The sequence below is a fragment of the Cajanus cajan genome, chromosome 4, assembly GCF_000230855.2.
Source record: "Cajanus cajan strain Asha chromosome 4, NIPB_CcT2T_4, whole genome shotgun sequence".
NCBI lineage: Eukaryota > Viridiplantae > Streptophyta > Magnoliopsida > Fabales > Fabaceae > Cajanus > Cajanus cajan.
In genome coordinates, this window is record NC_138520.1 from 51,524,778 (window position 1) to 51,549,863 (window position 25,086).

A 25,086-nucleotide genomic window follows, 5' to 3' on the forward strand; every position below is an offset into this window, starting at 1 on the left:
GACACATCATCACCTATAAAGGCGCGAGACATCAGAGTAGGAGGCACCACAATCACCGTTCGATTTGGTGATGTCTCGGCCACGTGCATTGCCTTTTTCGGCTGCTCTTGTCGTTCCTCAGGGCCCTTTCTTTTTTTACCCTCTCTCTCGGCCTCCTTCCCCTTTTTTCCCCTTCGCTTCTTGCGTTCCGAGGAAGGGGGCACTCGGTCATCTTTTTTGGGTCGGGGGGTGCGTGCAATGTTTGAAGTGCCAACACCCCTGGCTTGTTTGACGTGCTTTACTCGTTCGGCAAGCAAGTTTCAAATGTTGAACTCGTCGGCACCACTAGAAACCATGATTCCTGCAAAAGTGATTAAGTAAAAATCAATAGGAATTTAGCCAACAGTCGAAACAAGACAGATAACATACCTATCAGGTCGTTCTCCCATTGGGGAGATTCAACCAAGTTAATCAGAGATCGGTCGACAAACGCCAAGGAAGACGGAGTAATAACTTTAAGTCCTTCTACTCTTCGGTTGAAAACATCTTCTTCGGCACCACATCGTACGGCCGAGGGGCACGTGTCCAGTACAAAGGAAACATACTCCTATCATCCTTGTTAAAGAAAAAACATTGTCCATTCGGGCGGATGGTCACTCGGAAAAACCCAGCCTTAAAATTCTTATACGAGGAAGTAAAGCTATCCAGTAGCTGCCGATCGCCCACTCGGCTTAATGAAAACCACTTGGCTAACGTCGAGGGCCTAGACGAGTAAAAATAGAGAAAAAGGAGTGGTGATGGCTTAATATAAAGGCATCGACATAGATGTTTGAAACCCTGTAATTGGGCCCAACTGTTCGGATGTAGTTGAGTCGGGGCAAAATTTAAAACCCTCAACACTCCTATCGTGAACTCGTCAAAGGGCAATTTCACTTTGAGATCCCGAACGAGGCAGTCATATATGTAGAATGACTACATTTTCGCGGCGTGTTGGTCGAGATAGACTGTATCGGGGTTCAGAAAGGCATTGTTTCGGCACGACCGAACCCCGATCGGGTATGGATCCTCCTTAGCATTAAAAGTTAAGCAGTTAGTATACTCCAAGAGGTTGGTGATCATGGTCGTGTCTTGGTAGCGCGAATAGTATGATGTCACCTCTCCATTCACCCATTCATAACCAGGTACCTCGGACGGCCCATATCGTTGCCGATTCGACATACGCCTTGCTTTGGGTTGAACCTCGAGACTCCCACTGGTGGAAGCTTCTCCTGATGTTGCACCCTCGTCGGACCTCTCGACATGCACTGGGGACTGGGTTATACTTGGACGACTGGAATCACTGGACGATGACCCCTCGGACGATGATGACCGAGAGCTATCAGCCGAAGAGCTTTCGGGAACGTTATCCATGATAACAAATACTTACCAAGGTTTGCAGAACACAAATAAAATCACTCGGCACACTTGATTCGGTCTCACAGTTGTTCGGCTGACACAACTCGGCTGAAAGCAATACGCGTGAGAGGCCCTACCACTCATAACTATATATAGCCAAGGAAAAGAGCGGGAAATTTCAAAATTTTAAAAAAATGTAACCGTCTGATTTTCAAAATCTAACGGTTCAGATTATGAAAACCGTTCGCCTTACCCTTAGCCAACAACCTCCTTTTACCCTTGAAGAGGGCCTGCCCTTCTCCAAGGTTGGGGGGCAAGTGTACGAGTAAAGGCGTTCGGCCACCGCATAGTCGAAACCCTATCGGTCACCAAGTGGCCGAATCTGGTAGCCGACACCCAATCGGCCACCAGGATCGACCTACACTCAAAGATTACCCTTAATCAGTAATTAAGGGTTAATTACATCGATAAATCGATTAAGACGTATTACCTAGATTGGTAAGCATATTTCAGGGCCCATGGGGATCAGGGCCCATAAATGTCGGTATAAATAGCTCATGTCACGAGGTAAAGTCACTGTTCATTAATTACTATCAATATCTGTGCTTGTCCTTACTTGAGCGTCGGAGTGCCTTTTGCAGGTACCCTCCCTCTCACCGGGATATTCAATCGGAGCTCTCATTCGACCTTCAGAGTACGAGAAGATTACTGTTGTGCCCTTAAGATAGGTACAAGTTATAAGTATAGCCCTCGCAAATGTCTCGCAAAGCCTTCGCAAATTAGTGAGGGAAAATGTTTTTCGCTAATCCCTCGCAAATTTAGAGAACAGGACCCTCACAAATTGTTATTAGCTCCCTCGCAAATTTAGAGAATAAATCCCTTGCAAATTGCTTTATAGTGTGTTTGAATGGGTAATTTAAATGGAATAATTCATTTATTTGAAGAATTTCAAATTCTTTGAGGTGAAATAAGTTGTTTGGATGAAGAATTTATAAAGAATTTGAAATTCAAGTATTTGTAAAATTTCTTGAAATAGTAAAATTTCAAATTCTTCCAAAAAAGTAAGAATTTGAAATTTCTCATATTTTTTTCTTTTTTATTTCACTTATATATATTTTATCTTATCTGTTATCTCTTCATTTTTTTCATTATTGAATATTAAAAATATTTTTAAAATTATTAAATATTATCTAATATTAATTTTAAAAATTATTAAATATTATTATCTAACATTATCTATTAAATAAAATTATTGATTAAAAGATAAAGTATATAAAAATTTTTAGACTTAATTTATTGAATAAGAAATTCAATATATAACATAATTACATTCATTAAATAACTCTTTTAAGAGTTATTTTTGAAGTAACCGAATTTTCACTCATATATATTTTTTAAACCCACACACACACACACACACACACACACACATATATATATATATATATATATATATATATATATATATATATATATATCATAAATGTTAAATATAATTTATATGTTTACAATATGAATTTAGTCCATCTATGTTTTGTTTTCTTAATTTTGATAATTTAAAATATTTTTGTTTATTTTGATTTAGATATGAATTTAGTCTCTATAAGTTCATGTTTTCTCAATTTTAGTTCTTATAAATTTTAATTTATTTTTATCTTTATAAATATGTATTTTTCAAATTTTAGTTCTTTAAATATATATTATAATTTTTGTTGCGGTTTGCATCAATTGTCCCGTGGCGGAGGCTAGGTGAGCCAAGTCACTGTCGAATCATGGCGCTTGGGCTGCTGCGCTCTTAAGTAAAAAGAGTTGCGCCCTGACTATCAGCTATAGCTTTTGGCCTAGTGGTAAGCGCTCGATCCAACAATTGGTATCAGAGCCAAGGTCATGAGTTCGATACCCAGCGGGGCAATTGCTGAGGGGGAGATTGTTGCGGGTTGCATCAATTGTCCCGTGGCAGAGGCTAGGTGAGCCAAGTCACTGTCGAATCATGGCGCTTGGGCTGCTACGCTCTTAAGTAAAAAGAGTTGCGCCCTGACTATCAGCTATAGCTTTTGGCCTAGTGGTAAGCGCTCGATCCAACAGTTTTCTTTCACTTTAGTTCATGTAACTTCGTACTAAAAACTAAAAATTAGAAAGAAAAAATATAAAATTATACTGACTAAACTTTGAAAAAAAATATTATAAAGATTGAAACTGAAATTGAGAAAGGATAATCCTATAAGGATTAAAAATAATTTTAAAAAATTGGAAGGATCAACATTAAAAAACTCTAAATTAATATTTAGCTTATATTTCATATATAATATTTGAAAAATTAAAGTAAGCATAAATTGTATATATATATATATATATATATATATATATATATATATATATATATATATATATATTAGTCAATTTTTTCAAGATATTTGTTAATTATCATATTATATATAAAGGAAGTTTTTTTTCTAAACATGTATCACGATTTTTTCAAAAACTTTTTTGCTCAACATGTTTTTTTACTCCATCTTTTTTAATAAATTTAATTTAATTTACCTTCTCTCCATAACTCTCTCTCTCTCTCTCTATATATATATATATATATATAGAGAGAGAGAGAGTTATGGAAAGAAGGAAAATTAAATTAAGTTAAATTTTATATATATGTGTGTGTGTGTGTGTGTGTCTGTTTATGGTAGAATTAGTTTATGGATTCTTTTTATTCGAACTAGCACGAATGATGTTTCAAGTTAGGTATTTTGACGATTTTAGATACTTGAAGAATAAGAGATAGAGCAGAGAGATTTAATAATTACTTGTTTCTAAATATTCATCAATGATTAGCAAGTAATAATGTTCGTGAAAGTAAATCCTCAAATAAACAAAATGAACAATAGATATATTCGCAATACAAATCATGGTTCACTTCACATAATGATCAAATACAATTAAAATAGTGAAGCAGATTGATCAAAGTACAATTATACAACTACACTACGTGATTTAAAGAAGAAAAGAAATGTGGTCAAGAAATTAGTAACCAGCAATCGCGTGCACGGAAGCCATATGTGTAGGCAGAGGGTGCTTACAAAAATGCAAGTATGAAATTTCCGACCCCTATAAATCACTATACCTTGCATATTTATAGAGCTAATCGAGGGTGGTTGATTGTGTACGTGCGAGTTATTGGAAGGTAACCATCATCCACTACGCTCTCATTACGTGGTTTAGGATACAACTTCTCGTAACCGTTCATCCCACGTGTTTTTTATCTTTTCGATTTATTTTTCTTAACCGCTCTGGTATAACTACTCAACTATTTGGGATACCTCCAGTAACCTCCTTCATCTATTTTTCAAGTAGTCCTTGTTCTATTCGACCATTCCTCGAGCACAAACAAATAAGGCTCCTCATACGTTCTTGATAGGTGTTGGATTTTACCTACCTTTTGAGTAATTTTGAGTAGTTTCATCAATATAGCTTTCGAGTTGTATGGTCTTTCGAGTAGCCCTAACAGATGCCCCCCTAGGAATTCAGTCTTGATGAATACACTGATGAAAGAGAACTGAATTCCTATCGAGACTTTTCCTTGATTCTTCCTCGAATTTTCCATGTTTGTTGGTAACTGGTACTATTTCGATGAAAACCTATTTCTAACCACCTATTTAATGCGCTGTACCGTTTGATGTGATATTGATTGCTCTGATGGCGCATGCTTCCGTTTCCCCACAGGCTTGTCCAAAAAAAACGTTTTGGCGGCTGATTTGAATTGATGTGATTTAATATTTGAATTGAATTAACATGGACCCATTTTGACCTAAGGCCCATTTACCTTGTTTAAGACTCTTTTTTACCCTTGGCTAAAATCACCTTCACCACTTCAATTCCTTTGCGCACAAGTTTCCCCTGTCTTCTCTCTATGTTCTCTGGTTTCTTGCTCACCATTCTCACAAGCCTTCTTTGCTCATCACTACCGCCATGGCCTCTTCTGCTGCGTCTACCTCTGCCGTCGTAGCCTCGGTGGTTTCCCCCACCATGGCCTCTGCATCATCTCCTACAATGGCCTCTGCGTCATCTCCTACAATGGCCATTGCGTCGTCAACGCAAACTCTTCCTCTGCTAACAACCAATGCTACAGTCTGCACCGTGGAGGATGGTGATGATACTTTCATCCATATCCCAGGCATGGAGGAAGCAAGCCTTAAGATTTTTCAGTCTCAGGTACTTCTTCCTTTCACCCTTGCAGATGGTACTACTCATGCTTTTTTAGGCCCATTTATGGGTCAGAATAAGAAAAAATTTGGAAATACATTGTTACCTGAGGACTCCTCTACATTACCCTTCATTCATTCCTCACAAATAGATCTATCCTTGTTCGGAGATACTACTAAGATTTTTAGGGCTTTTCCACCTACCAAAGATAGGCATTTGCAATGGTTGACACGCGTAGAAAGTGCAATGAGTTCTTCATGGGTAGAAACTGGTATATTCAAATTCGTCCAACTTGCAAAATTTGATCTACACCTCTTCGACCCCCAAATGCTCCTTTCTGCCATTTTTTTTCTGGAATAGAGAGACTCGAGCTTTCGAGTTTCCCTGTGGTTTCGTATGTCCCACTCTGTTGAATATTGTAGCAATTACTGGCCTGGCCCCTATAGGAGATAGGTTTTATCTTGATGCCTTCGAGGAGGAGATTTCAATCAAGGAAAATCCATCTCTTAGGATAAGAAGACTTATCTGGCTTTTATCAATGCTCATATAGGAAAACCTGGTACCCCCGTTTCGACTTCTAAGCATATTGCATTTTTAATGTACTGGCTATCTGCTTGTGTCTTTTGTACTCCCTCTCTTCAGGTTCCGAAATACTATTACATTCTGGCTCAAGCCTTGCACTTGAAAAAGAAAATTTGCTTGAGCAAACTCTTATTAGCTTCCCTATACACCTGTCTCGATGAAGCTTCAGAAAGCCTTTTTCGAGAATCTGGCCCTCAAAATCTCTCTAGACCGTTATGGCTACTACAGTTATGGCTTAACGAGATTTTGGAGAAGAAGCTTTCACTCACTTCGTCTTTCTCTCCAGTGTGTGAACTCGAAGGAGCCCGTCTGACCACGGTTACTCCTCGAAAGCGTTCAATCAACAACTTCGCGAAATATATTGACACGATTCTTAGTTTTGGTCAGTTCAGCGAGGACTTAGTCCCTTTCATACATACTTCCTTGATAGGTCCTTCTTGGCTTCGACAAAATAATCAAGTTGGGAATATGGCCCCGGATTCCATTGAGATGTGGTTTGGGTTCTTATCCTGGGATGTAATAATATCTGGCATGCGACAAAAAAATGTTAGGATTTACCCCTACTAACCTCAACTTTTTGCCCGACAATTTGGACTTTGTCAGATGAAACCTCTTCCCCTTCGACGCAAAGAAAGCATAGATGTTGATATTTGTGTTGAGAAAGGGAATTACGAAAAACTCTTGGATTTTATTCTGCGTCCCGAAAAACAACTCAGCCTCACACCTTGCTCTTTTTTCTCCTTCTTTCTTAGTTTCTAAATGTTTTCTTCGTTGGTGGTGTGAGTACTATGTTGACAAAATTCTCGACTTTGATGATTTTTTGAGGAAGCTGATTAATTCTCCCCTTTCTTCACAGGGCCCGAAACAATCAGGTACTTATAAGAACCAAACTATTATTTATCAATTCGAGCAATTTTTTAAAGTTTGTTATCGACCTGACAATATTGGTCGAACCATTTTTGATGCATCTGTCTCTTTATCGAAAATGGTACAAAGGAACATCCGCTCGAAAAAGGTAATTAATCCTCGAGGAAAAACTAATTTTGAAATTTTTTTTCCTAAAAACATTCCTTCTCTTCCAAATGCTCGTTTTGGTTTAGCTAAACATTTATCTCGCCCTCCTTGGGTGAAGAAACTCAACCCATTTTACCTTGAGCACAAAGTGATTCCTGTAAAGGATCGAGTTACCTACGCGAGATGTTCCGTGTACGATTTTCCTCGAAGGAGATGGTGGCCATTGTGTTGGGTCGATAATACCAACCCTCCTCCTAGTAAACGACCTTAACTAAAAAATATTGTCGAATTCCATTTTATACTTATCTCATCCTTAACTTGTGTTATGCAGCTGCTATCCCTCAACGTGTTCCTCAACATGTTGAAGAGACTCCCAACTGGGAGAGTGATGATGATGATGACAAAGGGTCGAAAAAGAAAGACTGCTTCTGACAAGGTTTCCCTACGCTCTAAGGTACAACCCTCTTCGATCTACCTTCTCAATCGAAATTTTTTGGATTTACTTCACATTACCTTTTCTGAATCTTCTCCTATTTTCAGAGTCTCGAAACCTCGAAAAAACAAAAAGTGGACTCGACCAGCACCAAGACTGTGAGTAATCCGTATTTGCCTTGTTATATCTTCTTGTTTCTCACTTTCACTTTCTTATTTCTTCAGGTTTCGACCACCAAAAAACTAGATAAAGGAAAGGGGAAATTAGTAATTCCTCTTCCTAAGAAAACTCAAAAGCCTCTTGTCGAGAAGCTTCTCAAGGATGCTATGAAGTCTATTCCCAAGGTACTTCAACTTTAACTCGATTCCCAGTTTTCATGTGCCTTCAATTTTTTCTAAGACTCTTCCTTGTTGTAGGATGTCGAGATAATCCAACTTGATTCTTCTAGGGAAATGTCTAAGGATATTTCCCCTCTTACTAGGGCATCTCAGCAGGTTCGACTTTCTTCAATCCTCACTTTTACTGTACTTTTACTTTGTCCTTATACTTCGCCATTTTTGCAGTTGGCCACTCCTCAATTGAACATTGTCGAGATGGCCTCGGTGATGGCTTCGATAGAGATTCCTCCTCAAAGTGATGATGGAAAGATCCCTTTATCGGAACCTCTGGTGAACACAGAAACTCCTCACCAGTCTTCACAAGATGAAGCTCCTTCTTTCGAGCTCAAACCTCCAATTGGCCCAGATCGTGGTATATATTTTTTCTCTTATTAATCACTATCCATTACTGTAATAAAATTTTCTTACTTTCTTTTCTATCTATGCAGATTCCACTGAATCTCCGAAGCCCTTTACCCCTTCTCCTTCGACCTAAGGTGGGGTCGAATCTTCAACACCAACACTTTCTTCGATCCCTTCGACTGATTTGGACTTAATCAGTTTTTTCAATGAAGAAGATGAAGAAGTCAACAACATTTTCGATGTTGACAACTGGACGAGTGGTCCTTCTATCTCGGAAAAGGCCCCTAAACAAGTTTTTGAGTCAACTCCTGCTTTCCAGTCTCTGCTTGAATCTTTCAGGTCAAAGGCCTATGTGGATGACCTTGATCAAGCATTCCTCATTCCAGAATTTAAGATCGAGGTCAAGCAGATGGTGGAGGATTTGCTAGCTTACTCGGACCTTCCTTCTGAGATCCATCTCGAGCTTTAAGAATTTATCAAGTTATTCACCCTTGCTTGGGATCTTAGGTCCAAATGGTCTACAACATTTCAGGAAGTGGCCCAAGTTGAAGTTGAGAGTGAGGGAGACCATGCCAAACTCGAGAATCTTCGGCAGGAGTTGCTCTCCATCAGGAAATCAACTGAAGAAATGATTCCTTCCTTGAAGAAACTACAACAGGACGAAGGAGATATGGAAAAGTCCATTGAGGCTCTGCAGCATGAGTTGAATAACATTCGCTCGAAAAAAGACGCTTTAAAGACTCAGAGTCAAGAAATTATTCAACGTCAAAAGAGTCTCAAAGAGGAAGGCAAAGTGATTTCTTCCAAGCTTGCAAAGACCTTGGAGCAGAAGAAACACTTGGAGAATCAGTGTGCCTCTCGAAGGCAAAACCTGGATGAAGCTTATCATGCCTTTAAGGATTTTAAGTCCAAGTTTTGTAATAATTAAATTCTCGAACCTCGATTTTGATTTTTTCTTTATGTTGGATGTATGCTTTAGTACTCTGATCTTTTATGAAAGCATTTTAAGTATTTTCCATTAATTACTTTGCTTGTTGCATTCGAATTTATTCCTTTAATCACGTATGCATTTTTCGAGTATACCTGTTCGATGATAAAGGGACCTTCCCAATTATAAGACCACTTTCCCAAGTGTCGAGACTTTTGATCCATGGGAAGAATCACTTTTAACACTAAGTCTCTGACTCGAAAACCGCACACTTTGACTCTTTTATTGTATGTTTTCTCAATTCTTTCCTTTTGTTGAACAAGATTTTGTAATGCTATCAACCTTTCTTGCTCTACAGATACTAACTCGTCGTACATTAAATTCCAATAATCTTCGATAGGCAAGTCATTCTGCTTCTGTATATGAATCGATTGTAAATTAATATCTATAGGAAGAATAGCCTCATGCCCATACACCAGTTTGTATGGGGTAGTTTTTGTGGCATCTCTTGGTGAATTTCTATAAGCCCACAACACTTGGACAAGTGTTTCGTGCCAATTTCGAGGCTTGCTCGAGATATGTTTCTTAATTAAATTGATAACTATTTTATTAGCAGCTTCTACTTTTCCATTTGCTTGTGCATAATACAGTGTCGAAGTTATTAACTGAATTCCCCTTGATTGAGCATATTGAGCAACTTTTCGACCCGTAAAAACTATGCCTTGATCAGTAGTAATTGTTTGAGGAATTCTAAATCTTGTTATGATGTGATCTTCAACAAAATCTATTATGTCTTTTTGCTCGACTTCTTTCAAAGGAATTTCCTCAACCCATTTTGTGAAATAATCTATGGCAACTAATATATATTTATGATTTTTCGAGGAGGGTGGATGAATTTGCCCTATTATATCAATTGCCCAACCTCGAAATGGTCAGGGTTTAATAATCAAATGTAATTCACTTGCTGGTACCCTTTGTATTGGTCCATGTCTCTGACATTCCTCACAGCTTTTTGCGAATTTGATGCAATCTTTAATCATGATTGGCCAATAGAAACCCTTTCTCGACAAGGTCCACTTCATCTTTTCACCTTCGTGATGTGCTCCACAGATACCTTCATGTACTTTTACCATCGCTATATAACTTTCATGGCTCACGAGGCATTTGAACAAAATTCCATCGAAACCTCTTTTGTATAGTTCATTATTTAGTAAGACATAATTGAGGGCTTGGAGCTTGATTTTTCTTTCGACCTTCAAATTTGGATTCTGCAAGTACTCGACCAATTCTTTCCTCCAATCTTGCTGGCTCGATGAGCTGATACTTAGACTCTCTAGATGACATATCAATTCACTCTCTGTATGAATCAAAGATTCGAGACATCCCTTACTTACTTTATACCCTGATACCACCTGAGCCAATTCATTTGCACATGTCGAGAAACGTGTTGTAATTCAACCTCATCAAATGCGTTTAGTAACTGAGCAGCTCGAGTCTTAAATTCTATTAGGTTTTCATTTAAACACTTATATTCCTGAGTTAGTTGTTTAATGACGAGTTATGAATCTCCTCGAATTACCACATTCCTAGCACCTAACTCTTTAAGGATCTCGAGTCCAGTAATTTGATATTCGGTTTCATTATTCGAGTATCCTTTGTTCGTTCTTAATGACAATTTGGTTGGAATTCCTTCAGGGGAAATGATTAATAAACCTATCCCAGTGCCTAGTTCATGTTTCGATCCATCAAAAAATAATTCCCAAGATTTGGTAGTTAAGTAATTGATTTCTTCAGTTATTTTCGAATGATCCACGAGAAAATCCGCAATTACTTGTCCTTTCGTGGATTTTAAAGGCTCGAAAGTTAATAAATATTCAGTTAACGCAAGTGCCCATTTACCAACTCGAGAATGTAAGACAGGTTTACACAGCATGTACTTAATAATATTACTTCGACAAAATACTACAACATCACATGGTCTAAGATAATACTTCAACTTTGTACAAGCAACATAAAGACTTAAATATAACTTCTCTAAAGGAGTATATCTGTTCTCAGCTCCTACTAACATTCGACTTAAGTAATAAATGACTCTTTCGATGCCATTATCATCATCTTGCGCCAGCATGCCCGCAATGGTCGAATCGTTAGCTAAAATGTACAATTTCAATTGTTTTCCTTTAGAGGATGGTGCAATCATTGGAGGATGACCCAAATAAGATTTGATTTCATCGAACGCTTTCTGGTGCTCTTCTTCCCATCGAAATTCCTCCTCCTTTTTCAGATGCAATAGAGGAGAAAACACTTTAGTTTTACCAGATAAATTCGATATGAATCTTCTAAGAAAGTTTACTTTACCTAGGAGAGATTGAAGTTCTTTCTTGTTCGATGGAGGTCTAGTTTCCATGATAGCTTTAGTCTTGTTTCTATCCACTTCGATCCCTTTCTGGTGTATGACAAATCCCAGAAACTCTCCTGTTGTAACACAAAAAGCACATTTTAGTGGATTCATTTTTAGACCATGTTTCCTCATTCTCTCGAAAGATAATTTTAAATGGCATAAGTGCTCCTCTTTTCGTTTTGACCCAACAATTATATCGTCAATATACACTTGTACAAACTTACCAATTAAATCATGGAATATTAAATTTATTTCCCTCTGATACGTGGCACCTGCGTTCTTCAGTCCAAATGGCATCATCACCCATTCATACACGCCTAAAGCACCTGGACATCGAAAAGCAGTTTTCGATACGTCATTAGCTGCAATATAAATTTGGTTATATCCAGAATAACCATCGAGTAAACTCATAGTTTCGTTACCTGCAGCAGCATCTATCATAGTCTCAGCAATAGGCATAGGATACTCATCCTTGGGGGTAGTTGTGTTGAGATCTCGAAAATCAATGCATACCCTGAGTTTTTCATTCTTTTTGATGACGGGCACAATGTTCGATATTCATTCAGCATATCTCGAGGTTCTGATGAACTTTGCTTTCAATAACCTCTCAATTTCTTCTTTTATCTTTTCAATTACTTCAGGAGCAAACCTTCGAGGACTTTGCTTAACAGGTTTCTTTCCAGGAATCATAGGTAATCTATGCTCTACTAACCCTCCGTCCAATCCTGGCATTTCATCATAATCCCACGCAAAGCAGTCTTTATATTCGTGTAACACTCGAATTAATTCCTCCCTCAGCTTTCCTTGCAAGAGTTTGCTAATATAAGTAACCTTCTTATTTTCGAAAGTACCCAAATTAATTTCTTCGAGTGGCTCTTGAGATTCTAACTTGTGTTCTTCATTTGTCGCCTTTTCGAATCCCAATGGTGAATCGTCGAAAATACAATCTAACTTTAGTTCTGACTCTTGCTTTCTGTCTTCTTTCGAAGTCTCGACTTCTTGGTTCATTCTATCATTTTCTATTTTTTGTTTTTCTTTTTCCTTCTCGACCTCTTAGTCCATTCGATTTCTCTCTGTTTTTTATTTTTCTTTTTCTTTCTCGACCTCTTGGTCCATTCGATTTCTCTCTGCTTTTTTTTTTTTCTATTCCCTCGAGCAAAGTGGCCGTATTACTTTCACCATCTCTATATTTGTTTGACATCTTGCCTCGACATTCCACGGCCATGTTGGCCGTTTGATCGACCATATAGGTCGACATTCGAGCTAAAAAGATCGAATAAGGATCTTGATCCTTCATTCTTCCTCTTGAGCCGATTCTTTGTCGGCTTGAATCACAAACCCTCGTTTCACGTCCCAGCAAATTATTTTTCTAACACGTTCTTGTTCATCCATGATACCAGCATTATGAGCATCGAAAGGTCTCGTTTTCACAAATGCAGTTAGTTTTTGATTTGTGAAGTACATGCCTACCTCATATTCTTTCTGATCAGCATCAAGCACCTCCAATCCTTCATCATCATTCCAGAAGAAAATCTTCTAGTGAACAGTCGAAGGAACAGCTCCTACTCCATGAATCCACTCACGCCTCAATAAGACATTGAAATTCGCCTTCGATGGAGTGACTATGAACATAGTAGTTCTTTTCACACTCCCGATCTGAACATCGAGCAAAATCATGCCCTCAGTTGTGATGATTTTCCTGCATAATCTGAGATAAGTATGTTATGGGGCTTTAAATCTGTCTTGGTATTTCCAAACCTTTTCAGCATAGTCCTCAGAAGTATGTTTACGGCTGCTCCTCCATCAACCAGAACCTTGTTTACTTCATGCCCTTCGATCATCAAAGTTAATAGCAAAAGCTTAAGATGACCCTTCATCTCTTCAGTAGGGGAATCAAACACAGCTGAGTCAAACTTGGGAATAACCCTCGAAATTTGGTTGACCCACACAATCTTAGACTCATAGTTGGGATCATAAAAAAAATCCTCTTGATGGATATCTTCCTGCACATTAACAAATTCCATGGCCCTAGCATACTCAGAAGGCAGAATTGACACTATCCCACAAATATCCTCCAGATAGTCATCAAAGCCACTCTCGAAGCAATCCGTTATCAGATCTTCATCATCCTCCACGAACTTCCGAGATGACTCACCCTTTTGTGGTGTCGCCACCGGCCCCAAACGGGCCTCGGCGGTCGCGAAGACGGTCGAGCTCGCTTTTTATTTTTTGTTTGAAAATGTATTGGATTGTTAGAACGACTTGTTCTCAAACTGAGACCTCGTCGATCTTATCCAATTTATTATTGAAAGAGTCTCACCAATCCCATTTAATCCCAAGCGGGACCCTCCATGGATTAGTGGTTTTTGTAAAAAGGGAGGGTTCGTGGAGTCGCCACCAATGTTTTACTCAAAACATTGGAAAAAGAAGTTAAGGCAATCGATTTCAAAAATCGACTTCGGCCATTATAACCAGAGTCGGGTAAGGGAGTCGGTTACGCGTGAGGAAGGTGTTAGCACCCCACAGCGCCCCTAACGGGTTCCCTATGACGGATTATTTTACAAATAATAGCACAAAATTACTAAATTACCCCTTTTATTTATGAACGATTATTATCTTAAATATCTACATGATGCTTAAATTAAACACACAGAAAGCAGTAAAAGGAGGGAATTAAAGAAAACCTCTTGGAGCGTGCTTTTATAAATCTCAATAAATGCTAGGAGGCTTTGCGGCGCTCCTTCCCTCTACAAGCTCGCTCGACACTCTCCTCGAAGAAAATTTTTGACTAAGGGAATCAAAAAGATTTCCCCTTCGGTTAAATCCGAGACTCAAGCAAAGCGCTCAGAACTCGAGGATTTAACCGGTCCTGACTCCCAGAGAGGTTCCTAAGGCAGAGCACTGCTCAAAAACCCCAGAACACTCAATAAGAGAGTCAAGAAATGGTTGAAAAGTGTGTATTGACGTCAAATGACGCCATATTTATAGGAAATAGGAGCAATACGGGCGCTGGGGTCAATACGGCCCGTATTGAGAATTTGTTCTTCAATACGGCCGTATTGAACTCAATACGGCCGTATTGAAGTTCACAAATCTTCAATACGGCCGTATTGAGTCCAGTACGGCCGTATTGAAGTTCAAAACTTCAATACAGGCCGTACTGGTCCCCAAGCAGCCCGTATTGGTCCCAATTCCTCCTATTTTCTATTTTTAGCTATCCTAAGACCTCTTAGACCTATAGAGAACCCTCCTTGGGCCTTCTGGAAGTCCTTCTGGCTGATCCTTCTTCAGTCTTCGAGAGTCTTCAAGCTTTATTTCCGACCCGGACAATTTTAGGGGTCTACAGCTGCCCCCTCCTTTACTTGGTCAAACGGCCTTTTAGTTTACCGGTTGACAAGTAAAGGAGTTGACCCAATTGTCCGGGTGATGTGCCAACCTTCTGACTTGTAGCGTCTTCCGGTGGAAAATTGGTTGAGTAGCCTCTCCAGGTTAGCCTCGCTAGACGCCCTAGCTGGAAGCTGTGAGTACAACTTCACTCGCTGCCCGAGTCGGAAGTTGCGTACCTCCGTGCTTTCTGAACACTTTGGTACTGAGTTTGCCCTCTCCAGGGTGAGTACCGTCTCTCCAGATACAACTTTACTCGCCGCCCGAGCCGAAAGTTGCATACCTCCGTGCTTTCTGAACACTTTGGTACTGAGTTTGCCCTCTCCAGGGTGAGTACCGTTTCTCCAGATACAACTTTACTCGCCGCCCGAGCCGAAAGTTGCATACCTCCGTGCTTTCTGAACACTTCGGTACTGAGTTTGCCCTCTCCAGGGTAGCTTCACTAGACGCCCTAGCCGGAAGCTGTGAGTACTGTCTCTCCAGATACAACTTTACTCGCCGCCCGAGCCGAAAGTTGCATACCTCCGTGCTTTCTGAACACTTCGGTACTGAGTTTGCCCTCTCCAGGGTAGCTTCACTAGACGCCCTAGCCGGAAGCTGTGAGTACTGTCTCTCCAGATACAACTTTACTCGCCGCCCGAGCCGAAAGTTGCATACCTCCGTGCTTTCTGAACACTTCGGTACTGAGTTTGCCCTCTCCAGGGTCTGCCTCCGTGTTTCTGATCACTTTGGCAAAGTGAGTTTGCCCTCTCCAGGGTCTGCCTCCGTGTTTCTGTTCACTTCGGCATGGCGAGTTTGCCCTCTCCAGGGATCTGTGATTGATTTGTCTCCACAGTCCACGATGCTGTTTCGACGGTTTGATTTTGATTTTGATGCCGCTGAGGGCTGGATAACGCAGGGATCCGTCTCGGGGATGTGCAGTTACTCATAGGTTCTTGTGTCCCAACTTTGCATTGTATGGTTGGTGCCCATTGAGGAATTTCTGTTTCCTTGGGGTGTAGACACAAAGATGCTCTTTTTGAAATGAGCGATGCCTTATGTTTGGCTGACGTCCTGTCGACATTGGTGGAGTATCCCGGTTATCCTTATTCGGGTGACTCTTTTTGACTTTTCTGGTTTTGTAGCCTCTGTGTAGGCTGTTATCCGCTAGGGATGTTGACATGTTGATTTTTTGACTGGCCTCTTCTGTTAGGCAGATAGTCTTGATGTTCGATGTTTTGGCGGGATGCCAAATTCCGCTTGGGGAATTTTATTAATCTTTTTGATTTTCTTCCCCTTTTGTGGGGATGCCTCTTGGATAGGCGATCATCCACTGGGGATTGATGTTGATTGGCCTCTTTTGTTAGGCAGATCATCTTGACGTTCATTTGTTAGGCTGAGGGCCAAATTCCACTTGGGGAATAGTTTATTGGTCTTCCTTTTGAAGAGATGCCTCTTTAGTAGGCGATTGGGGATTTGAAGTTTTTATTCATCCTAGAGTATTATTTAGAAAGCCTCTTCAGGCTTAGCTTCACTCATCGCTTTTGAGTTGGAAAACTATCCTCCATTGGGGAAGTTTAAAGTCCTTAGACACTTTTCTTGGATGATCAGGCCTCCTTTGGGGATTTCGCTGATCGCATTCTGATAGCTTTCACTGGGGAATTTGGCCCGTGAGTGTAAGCTTGAGATATCTCTGGGGAATCGAGCCTTTCTAGGCTCAACTATTCTGAAGGAAGAGTATTGTTTCTGCGAGCCTCTCCAGGCTCAATTATTCTGAGGGAGTATTCTTTCTGCGAGCCTCTCCAGGCTCAGATATTCTGAAGGGAGTATTCTTTCTGCGAGCCTCTCCAGGCTCGATTATTCTGTACAAGCTTTTTGTTGGATTTTCTGTATTTTTGCCTTTTTCGTTTTCGGCTTTTTCTATGTTTTGCCTTTTTATTGGTTACGGCTTTTTTTCGTTTTTGCCTTTTCTTTATTGGTTTTGGCTTTTTCTGTACAGAAATAATAAAGAATCTAGACTCGAAGAGTGAAAAATTTCATTCATTAAATAAACATGAAATTTTGTACAAAATAATAATGATGGGACGCAGCCCATTCAAACATATACATAAAGAAGAAATAAGCCGGTCCTCAATCCTCTGCCGGCGGATCCTGTGGAGGAGCGGGGAAGTGGCCATGGAGCCAAACCGAGAGGCTATCGAACCCCTGTACCAAGGTGTCTAGTCGAGCGTCGGTACTCTGCTGCCATGTACTGACGCTATGCTGAAATGCATCGAGTCGTGTGTCGATGCTTTGCTGCAGTGCGTCAAAGCGGGCATCAAAGTAGTTCCTGTCTGACTGTGAAGGACCATCCTCTGGCTGCGGGAAGTCACCACCCTCAAAATCGAGATCATTGAGGACGTCGGCATAGGCATCGGGGCCATCTACTCGTACATACCGCTCTCCTGATCTCGTAATGATCCTCATGCTAATCAAGGTGGAAGCGCCAATCAGCTTGGGCGTCAGCGCCCCTGGCTCCTCGCCGTCGGGGCATCTCCATGTCCTCGCTAGCTGTGAAAGGAGTGGAGCGGCCAAGATATACCCCTGTCTAGCCTCTCCTCCCTCTCGTATCCCCAGCTTCCTCACGTGCTCGAGGAGGAAATATCCAGGGTTGGCCTTCCGTCCGGTGGCCATGCAGTATAATGCTAGCAGGTCTGGACGAGTGATCGACTCGGGACTCCTAGACTTGCCATGAATGGTGCTAGTAAGGATCTTATGGCAGATCCTAAGAGCGGTCGGGAGCCGGGAGCCCTTTACCCCTGAATGGTAATCCTCTCGGCCCGTAAGCAACCTCCACATGTCAACCGGAGTCCACTCCTCCGGCCACTCGCATATGGCATCTCGGAATGCTAGCTGATCGTCGCGGCTGAAAAATCCTGCTTGGACGTTGAACTCATCCAACGTCACCGAGCGGTACCCCTGGTTCATCCAGAAGTCAACCGTGCAGACCTGCTCCCCAAAACTGCTCGTCGACTCAGTAACGCCGACGGAAGCCAGAAACTCCTTCGTGGCTGTCAGGTACAGCTGAGAAGGAGGATCGAGAAGGAAACCCCATCCTATGGCGTCGAAGTTACTCCTGATGTCATCTTCCAAGCCCACTGCTCGGAGAAGATCAAAGTCGAGCACCCTTGACGGCTCGAAGTTGAATGTCTCGATAAGCTCCAGCCGTTGCTTGTGCCTATCCGTCATCTCACGTCGAGCTGGGGCTCTCTGTCTCTTGCGGGATGACTCTGCCATTATCTCTGAGGGTTTTTTGGGGGTTTGCACTCACAAACAGGGATGCAGAGGATGAAGATTGGTATGCAAAATGTGAAAGGGAAAGGCTTATTTATAGACAGGCTTTCGCCAATACGGCCCGTATTGGATTCAATACGGCCGTATTGGCATAGCCGTTTGTGTGCAAAATTTAAAATCAATACGGCCCGTATTTCATTTAATACGGCCGTATTGGCTCTTCAATACGGGCGTATTGGGTTTAATACGCCCGTATTGAAGTTGAAACGTTGTCTTCAACGTTTACTTCAATACGGCCGTATTAGTTACCAATACGGGCGTATTGGATTGATTTTTTTTTTTTTTTTTTTTTTTTTTTTTTTTTTTTTTTTTTAAGATAAACAGAGAATAAGTGATCTTCTTGTACACCTATCATCTGTATGAATGTATGCAAATATGGTGCATCTAATTCTATTTGATTCATTTTTTCAAAAGAATTAATCGACGCGTTTTTCGTTTGGATTTTGCCATTCCTCAAGACGGACTGTGCGCTGCCGACTTTTATGACCGAGGAATGATGCATATTGAGTTTGAATTTGGCGCCATCAACCAAATGATACTTCCCTTCTTTTAGAAGATACGTCAACCCTCCTATTGACTACTATATCTCCATGTTTCCACTAGATTATTCTAAAATCGCGTGGGTCCAGAGAGAAGAGAAGGAAAGAATATATTTTTCCTGTAAGTTTGTGTTTTAGAGGGATTCAATTTTATTTTTGAAAAATTGATTTTGAAAGAATGGCTGGCCAATGGTAGGCTTAAGTGTTTAGGTTAGTTTGATTAAACACTTATGAAGTTAAGCACATCTTTGTTATTAATGATTGTGCTTTTGACAATTTGGATAGCTTTTCTTGAGCCCCTTGTTGAATTCTGTTGGCGGTACCATCATGGATTTATTTTTGTTTTTCCTTTTTGATGGCCCTATCTTTTGCCTAAAACACCCCTTTGTGGTGTCTTTGCGGGCTTCTGTTTTTGTTTATTTTTTGTAACCCTAATTTTTGCCTAGGTAACCCATTTGTGGGATTCCTAGCGGGTCTTTTGCTCTTATTTTTGTGCAGCCCCCTTTTTTGGGTTTCCTGCTGAGCCTCTCTTGTTTTTTAGGATTTCTTTTATCCATGATGGCATTTATTGAGGCCAAGAAAAGGTGCTCCAAGTTGTCGTGCACACTTCCACATAAAAATGATGCGGGTTTATTGATTATTAAGATGATTTTAACCTCATTCATGTTTATTCAAACAGGGTTAAATAACGTGGTTTAGAATTTTATTGCAAGCAAGAAGAGAAGCAATAAGAAATAATAATGAATGATTTTATTATAATCACAGTGGAAACATGTGCCCTATCGAGGCTCGGGGGTCGGGCTGTCCCCGAGGAGTAATCTCTAATAGTCATCAGGTTTACATATCCCTATCAGAAGGAGAAGAACACTTGATGACGACGACCGGCCTTGATACTTGTGAACCGGCCTTCCTAAAGATCTGGCTTAAAGAACGTCGAGATGGATCTTTGTTTCTCTTCGTTCTTTGATCTTTACTAGGGTCATATCCTAACCCTTGTTTCCCCGGATTATCCTTGATAATGGGTAGCTCCGGGATTCCTTGGGAGTCCTTGCCTAATCCTTGTCCTGGCAAGTATCCATTCTTTGTGAGCATGGAGGCTACCTTCTTCATTTCTCGGGGAAACGTTTCAACACTGGCGATCTCCAATGCTTGGAAGGCGGTTTCTAAAGCTTCCTCTGCTGCATCCACATATGGTATATTGGATGGCTTGCTGATGAGTATGTCATCTTCAGCTTGTACGGTCACCAGTTTGTCACCCACTATGAACTTGACTTTCTGGTGAAGCGTAGAGGGTACAGCTTTTGCATCATGAATCCAAGGTCGGCCGAGGAGACAGCTGTATGCGGGAGTGATATCCATCACTTGAAATTCGACGTTGAAGATAGTGGGTCCAACTTGGATTGGAAGATTGATTTCTCCCACTACTTCTCTTTTAGATCCGTCAAAAGCTCGAACGATCATGTTGCTCGGGCGCATTTGGACTCCCTTGATTGCCACTTGCTCGAGAGTTCTTTTTGGCATCACGTTCAAGGAAGATCCATTATCTACCAAGACTTTTGCGATGTGATATTCTTTGCACTTTACAGAGATGTGCAAGGGCTTGTTATGATTAGGTCCCTCGGTGGGGATCTCTTCATCTGTGAAAGTGAGGTGATCATTAGCCGTAATGTGACTAACAATCCCCTCAAATTTGTCTTGGGAGATAGAGTGCGTCACATACGCCTCGTTCAAGACTTTCAACAGAGCTTGCCGATGCGGTTCGGAGCTTAGGATCAACGACAACAAAGTGATCTTTGCTGGTGTCTTGTGAAGTTGATCCACGATGGAATACTCGCTCTGTCTGATGAATTTTAACAGCTCATCAGTCTCCTCCTCGGATTCCTTATTTTCCTCGGTTCTTTCTTTTTCTTTTCCTTTATTCTTGGGAGCTTTGTCATGAAGATCTTCGGGAGTGTAGATCCTGCCACTCCTGGTCATGCCCCCAAGTCCAGCGATGTTTGCTATATCGCTGTCGGCAGAAGTGTGGATGTCGTATATCCACGGCACAGCCTTATTCGATTCGTAGGGAAAAGGCCTTGGAGCGTTAATCCTTAAAGGCGTCGGACCTTCCCCTTTATTTGTCTTGATTACCAACAACGGAGCTGTCGTGTGCTTGCTTTGCGTAGTTGTTGGTTTGCATTTTATTACCAATGGTGTGCGATCCATTCTGAATATACGCATCGATTAATTCCTTCTTTTTATTAATCTTTATTATTTAATTACCGGGAGAGATAAATGCAAATGAATGACTAATGAGATGCAAAGGCAATAAATCTCAAAAATATGATTTTTATTCATTGAAGAAAGTGTACAACTTTTATACAATGCTTTGAAGCAATTTTTTACAAAAAGAGAAAAGCCGGTAGAAACCCACAGGCGGGTTCATACGTCTTTGCCATTCTTCTTCGGCTTCCTCGACATGGCGTGTCATTACTTCAATCTGCGTATGGACCGCTTGGCTCATATCTTCACTGATTTTCTGAGCCTCTTTCGCTTTTTGAATATGGTAGTTGATCATGGCCTGCAACTCATTAAGCTCGTCTTCGGCTCGATCCTTCTCTTCTTGGAGTTTGGCCATCTGTGCCAATCCTTCCCTTTCCTTTTTGCGGAAGTCGGAAAGGTTTGCAGCTTGTCGTTGAGCGACTTCCCGCCATTGTTGTGCGTCGGATCGAGTCGAGAGTAAATCGTCTTGCATGTCCTTGATCAACTGTGCCTGCTTTGCATGCTCGGCTTCAAGGCGTGCTATCTTAGCGTTGACTTCTTGGAGTTGACTACCCGATTCAATCTTTGGCATTTTGAATGTCCGAGTAGTCTCCTTGTTGAGGTTAGCACACTCATCCTTGAGCCGCTCTATCTCGTGGTTTTTCTTCTTGCATTGCCTTTGAAGACCATCAATGAGGAAACTGGATGCTTCGTTTTTCTCCTCAAGAACTCTCATTTGAGCTCCTTGGATTTCCAGTTTCTTGGTCAAGGCGTCGACTTGTTCTTGCAACACCTTCCTTGTTGCTGTAGTTGCACAAGAAGTGGATGGCTGAGACACCCCCCTCTCGCTCCTCCATTTCTCATAGTCGGTGGAGGCGGATACCCGAGGCTTCCTAAGCTCGAGATCTCCCTCATAGGTTGGTTTCTCCCACGCTCTTATGATAGCGTGCATGTCCCTCTGATGTTCGGAATCAAAGGAGAAACACAACCCTCCAAGCTCCTCTTTAGTAGGAACAATTTGAGTCCTCATTAGTTGTCTCATAACCAATTTAGGTGAGTAGGCTATGCAACCTCTGAGGCCCATCAATGGTATGCTTGGATAATTGCCGCATCTTATCAATACATTGCTTGGACGGAACCATGGACAAACCCATGTGAAGTGGTCAATGCTCCACTGTTCCATCTCTTCCTTCCATTCGGAAGCATATCGGCGGCGCATGGGGATCTTGGAGAAACTCCTCAATGGATCGGGCAAGGTCCCCATATGACTAGAGGCATAGAAGTGTGTAATGCCCCATACATACAGCAAGGAGGTGCAGCATCGAATGGTTTTCCCTTGCTTCTGTTGAGACAAATGAACAGAGAGCAAGGTGTCGGCAAGAATGGCAGGCACGGGACTCTTCATGTGTACGTCCCAAGCGAAGAAAGCGTCCATTGCAGCATGGTCCACTGTGTTAGCGTAGAAGGGGAAAAGGATCATCCCAAATACAGCTAATGCTAGAGTCTTGTTGAAAGCTAACCAATCTCCCTCACCAGCCAAGGAAGAAAGGTGGTCTTCAATCATAGCAAGCTTCCAACCCTTGATACTGCCGTTCCCCACTAAGGCAGCTGATCGTGATGGTAGTTTGACCTGAGTGGCAACTCTCTCCACAGCCACATGATTTCCATGAAAAATATAGACCCCGGCTGATTTGGGCCATCGAAGCATGAGTTCGTACTCCTCGAGAGTAGGAATTAGGTCAAACTGGGGAAACTCGAAGCAGTGCAAATCGAGACTCCAAAAATGGACCAAGGCTCTCAGAAAGGCTGGATCCACACAGATCTTCATCAAGTCGAGAACTCGTCCATAGGATTTCTCAAATTCCAAACGAGCCTCTCGTGGCATCAAGGTACAGAGGTGATCCAACCTCTCGGCACGGTACAACAAGAAGTCCACTTTCTTCAACTGCCCATGCACCTCCCTAGATCTCTCCATAATCTACAATACAATGCATGATATGAGATGATGAAGATGAATATGCATGCATAGTGTTTATTTAAACTAAGCATTATCATGTTTTCGGGATTTTCCTAATGTGATGCATGATACTGCTTGGTTTGGATAAATATGTATTTTTTCTTTTGGATTTTTGTATATATTTTTTTTGTTGTTTGTTTTTTTTGGGTGAAAAGGGAAACTACCTATATGAATGTAATGAAGGTAGATGTTAACACCATGTACTAGAAGATCCTTATTTCTATTTATTCTTATTTTAATAGAATAGGAATGTTGTTTGTTTAAAGAATGCAAATGTATGCTCATACAATGTCACATAGTTAATGCACAAACAATTCACTCATCCACGAACAGTCACGAGCGAATCACGAGGTAGGGGTATCCTGCAGAAAAGTGCATATTCAAGGTGGTTCTAACTGTTCTCACCGGTCTGAGGCCCCCAAGGTGCCCCCATTATAGGGACCCAATTCCTCTCGTCGTAAGCCGATGGAAAGTTCCAACGCACTGTCGGACTTGAGTTCATGGTTATCACCTTGAGTGATGTTTTTCCGACAACGGTCTCATAGGCTCCTATAAACCCATCAACCGGCCGTACTAACATCCACTCCCTATGGATTATCACTCATGCCCCCGGGTATAGAGGGAACTGTTGTGTGCAAAGGTTTGTGTACAGTTTGTATTTCAAACAATTGCGGAAATTAAACAAACAACAGTTATTAAAGCCATATAATAAATCATGTTATCATACAAGTGAGGGGTAGTGAAGTAATTTTAGACTATTATTTTGAAAATAATCCATCACTAAATGGGACTGACTCTCAAGGCTTCCCCAGCGGAGTCGCCATCTGTCGCCACCGGCCCAAACGGGCCTCGGCGGTCGCGAAGACGGTCGAGCTCGCTTTTTATTTTTTGTTTGAAAATGTATTGGATTGTTAGAACGACTTGTTCTCAAACTGAGACCTCGTCGATCTTATCCAATTTATTATTGAAAGAGTCTCACCAATCCCATTTAATCCCAAGCGGGACCCTCCATGGATTAGTGGTTTTTGTAAAAAGGGAGGGTTCGTGGAGTCGCCACCAATGTTTTACTCAAAACATTGGAAAAAGAAGTTAAGGCAATCGATTTCAAAAATCGACTTCGGCCATTATAACCAGAGTCGGGTAAGGGAGTCGGTTACGCGTGAGGAAGGTGTTAGCACCCCACAGCGCCCCTAACGGGTTCCCTATGACGGATTATTTTACAAATAATAGCACAAAATTACTAAATTACCCCTTTTATTTATGAACGATTATTATCTTAAATATCTACATGATGCTTAAATTAAACACACAGAAAGCAGTAAAAGGAGGGAATTAAAGAAAACCTCTTGGAGCGTGCTTTTATAAATCTCAATAAATGCTAGGAGGCTTTGCGGCGCTCCTTCCCTCTACAAGCTCGCTCGACACTCTCCTCGAAGAAAATTTTTGACTAAGGGAATCAAAAAGATTTCCCCTTCGGTTAAATCCGAGACTCAAGCAAAGCGCTCAGAACTCGAGGATTTAACCGGTCCTGACTCCCAGAGAGGTTCCTAAGGCAGAGCACTGCTCAAAAACCCCAGAACACTCAATAAGAGAGTCAAGAAATGGTTGAAAAGTGTGTATTGACGTCAAATGACGCCATATTTATAGGAAATAGGAGCAATACGGGCGCTGGGGTCAATACGGCCCGTATTGAGAATTTGTTCTTCAATACGGCCGTATTGAACTCAATACGGCCGTATTGAAGTTCACAAATCTTCAATACGGCCGTATTGAGTCCAGTACGGCCGTATTGAAGTTCAAAACTTCAATACAGGCCGTACTGGTCCCCAAGCAGCCCGTATTGGTCCCAATTCCTCCTATTTTCTATTTTTAGCTATCCTAAGACCTCTTAGACCTATAGAGAACCCTCCTTGGGCCTTCTGGA

The 25,086-nt window shown here is 41.2% G+C and overlaps 1 protein-coding gene across 1 annotated transcript; it reads right to left on the bottom strand.

Moving 5' to 3' along the window:
- Nucleotides 1-21,017: 21,017 nt before the first annotated feature.
- LOC145957354 (uncharacterized) lies at nucleotides 21,018-24,756 on the bottom strand. Its single transcript, XM_083073593.1, has 3 exons — nucleotides 24,506-24,756; nucleotides 21,318-23,123; nucleotides 21,018-21,110 (listed from the first exon to the last, which is right to left on the bottom strand). The coding sequence occupies exons 2-3, from the start codon at nucleotides 23,118-23,120 to the stop codon at nucleotides 21,018-21,020; spliced, it is 1,896 nt and encodes a 631-aa protein (XP_082929719.1). The 5' UTR covers nucleotides 23,121-23,123; nucleotides 24,506-24,756.
- Nucleotides 24,757-25,086: the final 330 nt, after the last annotated feature.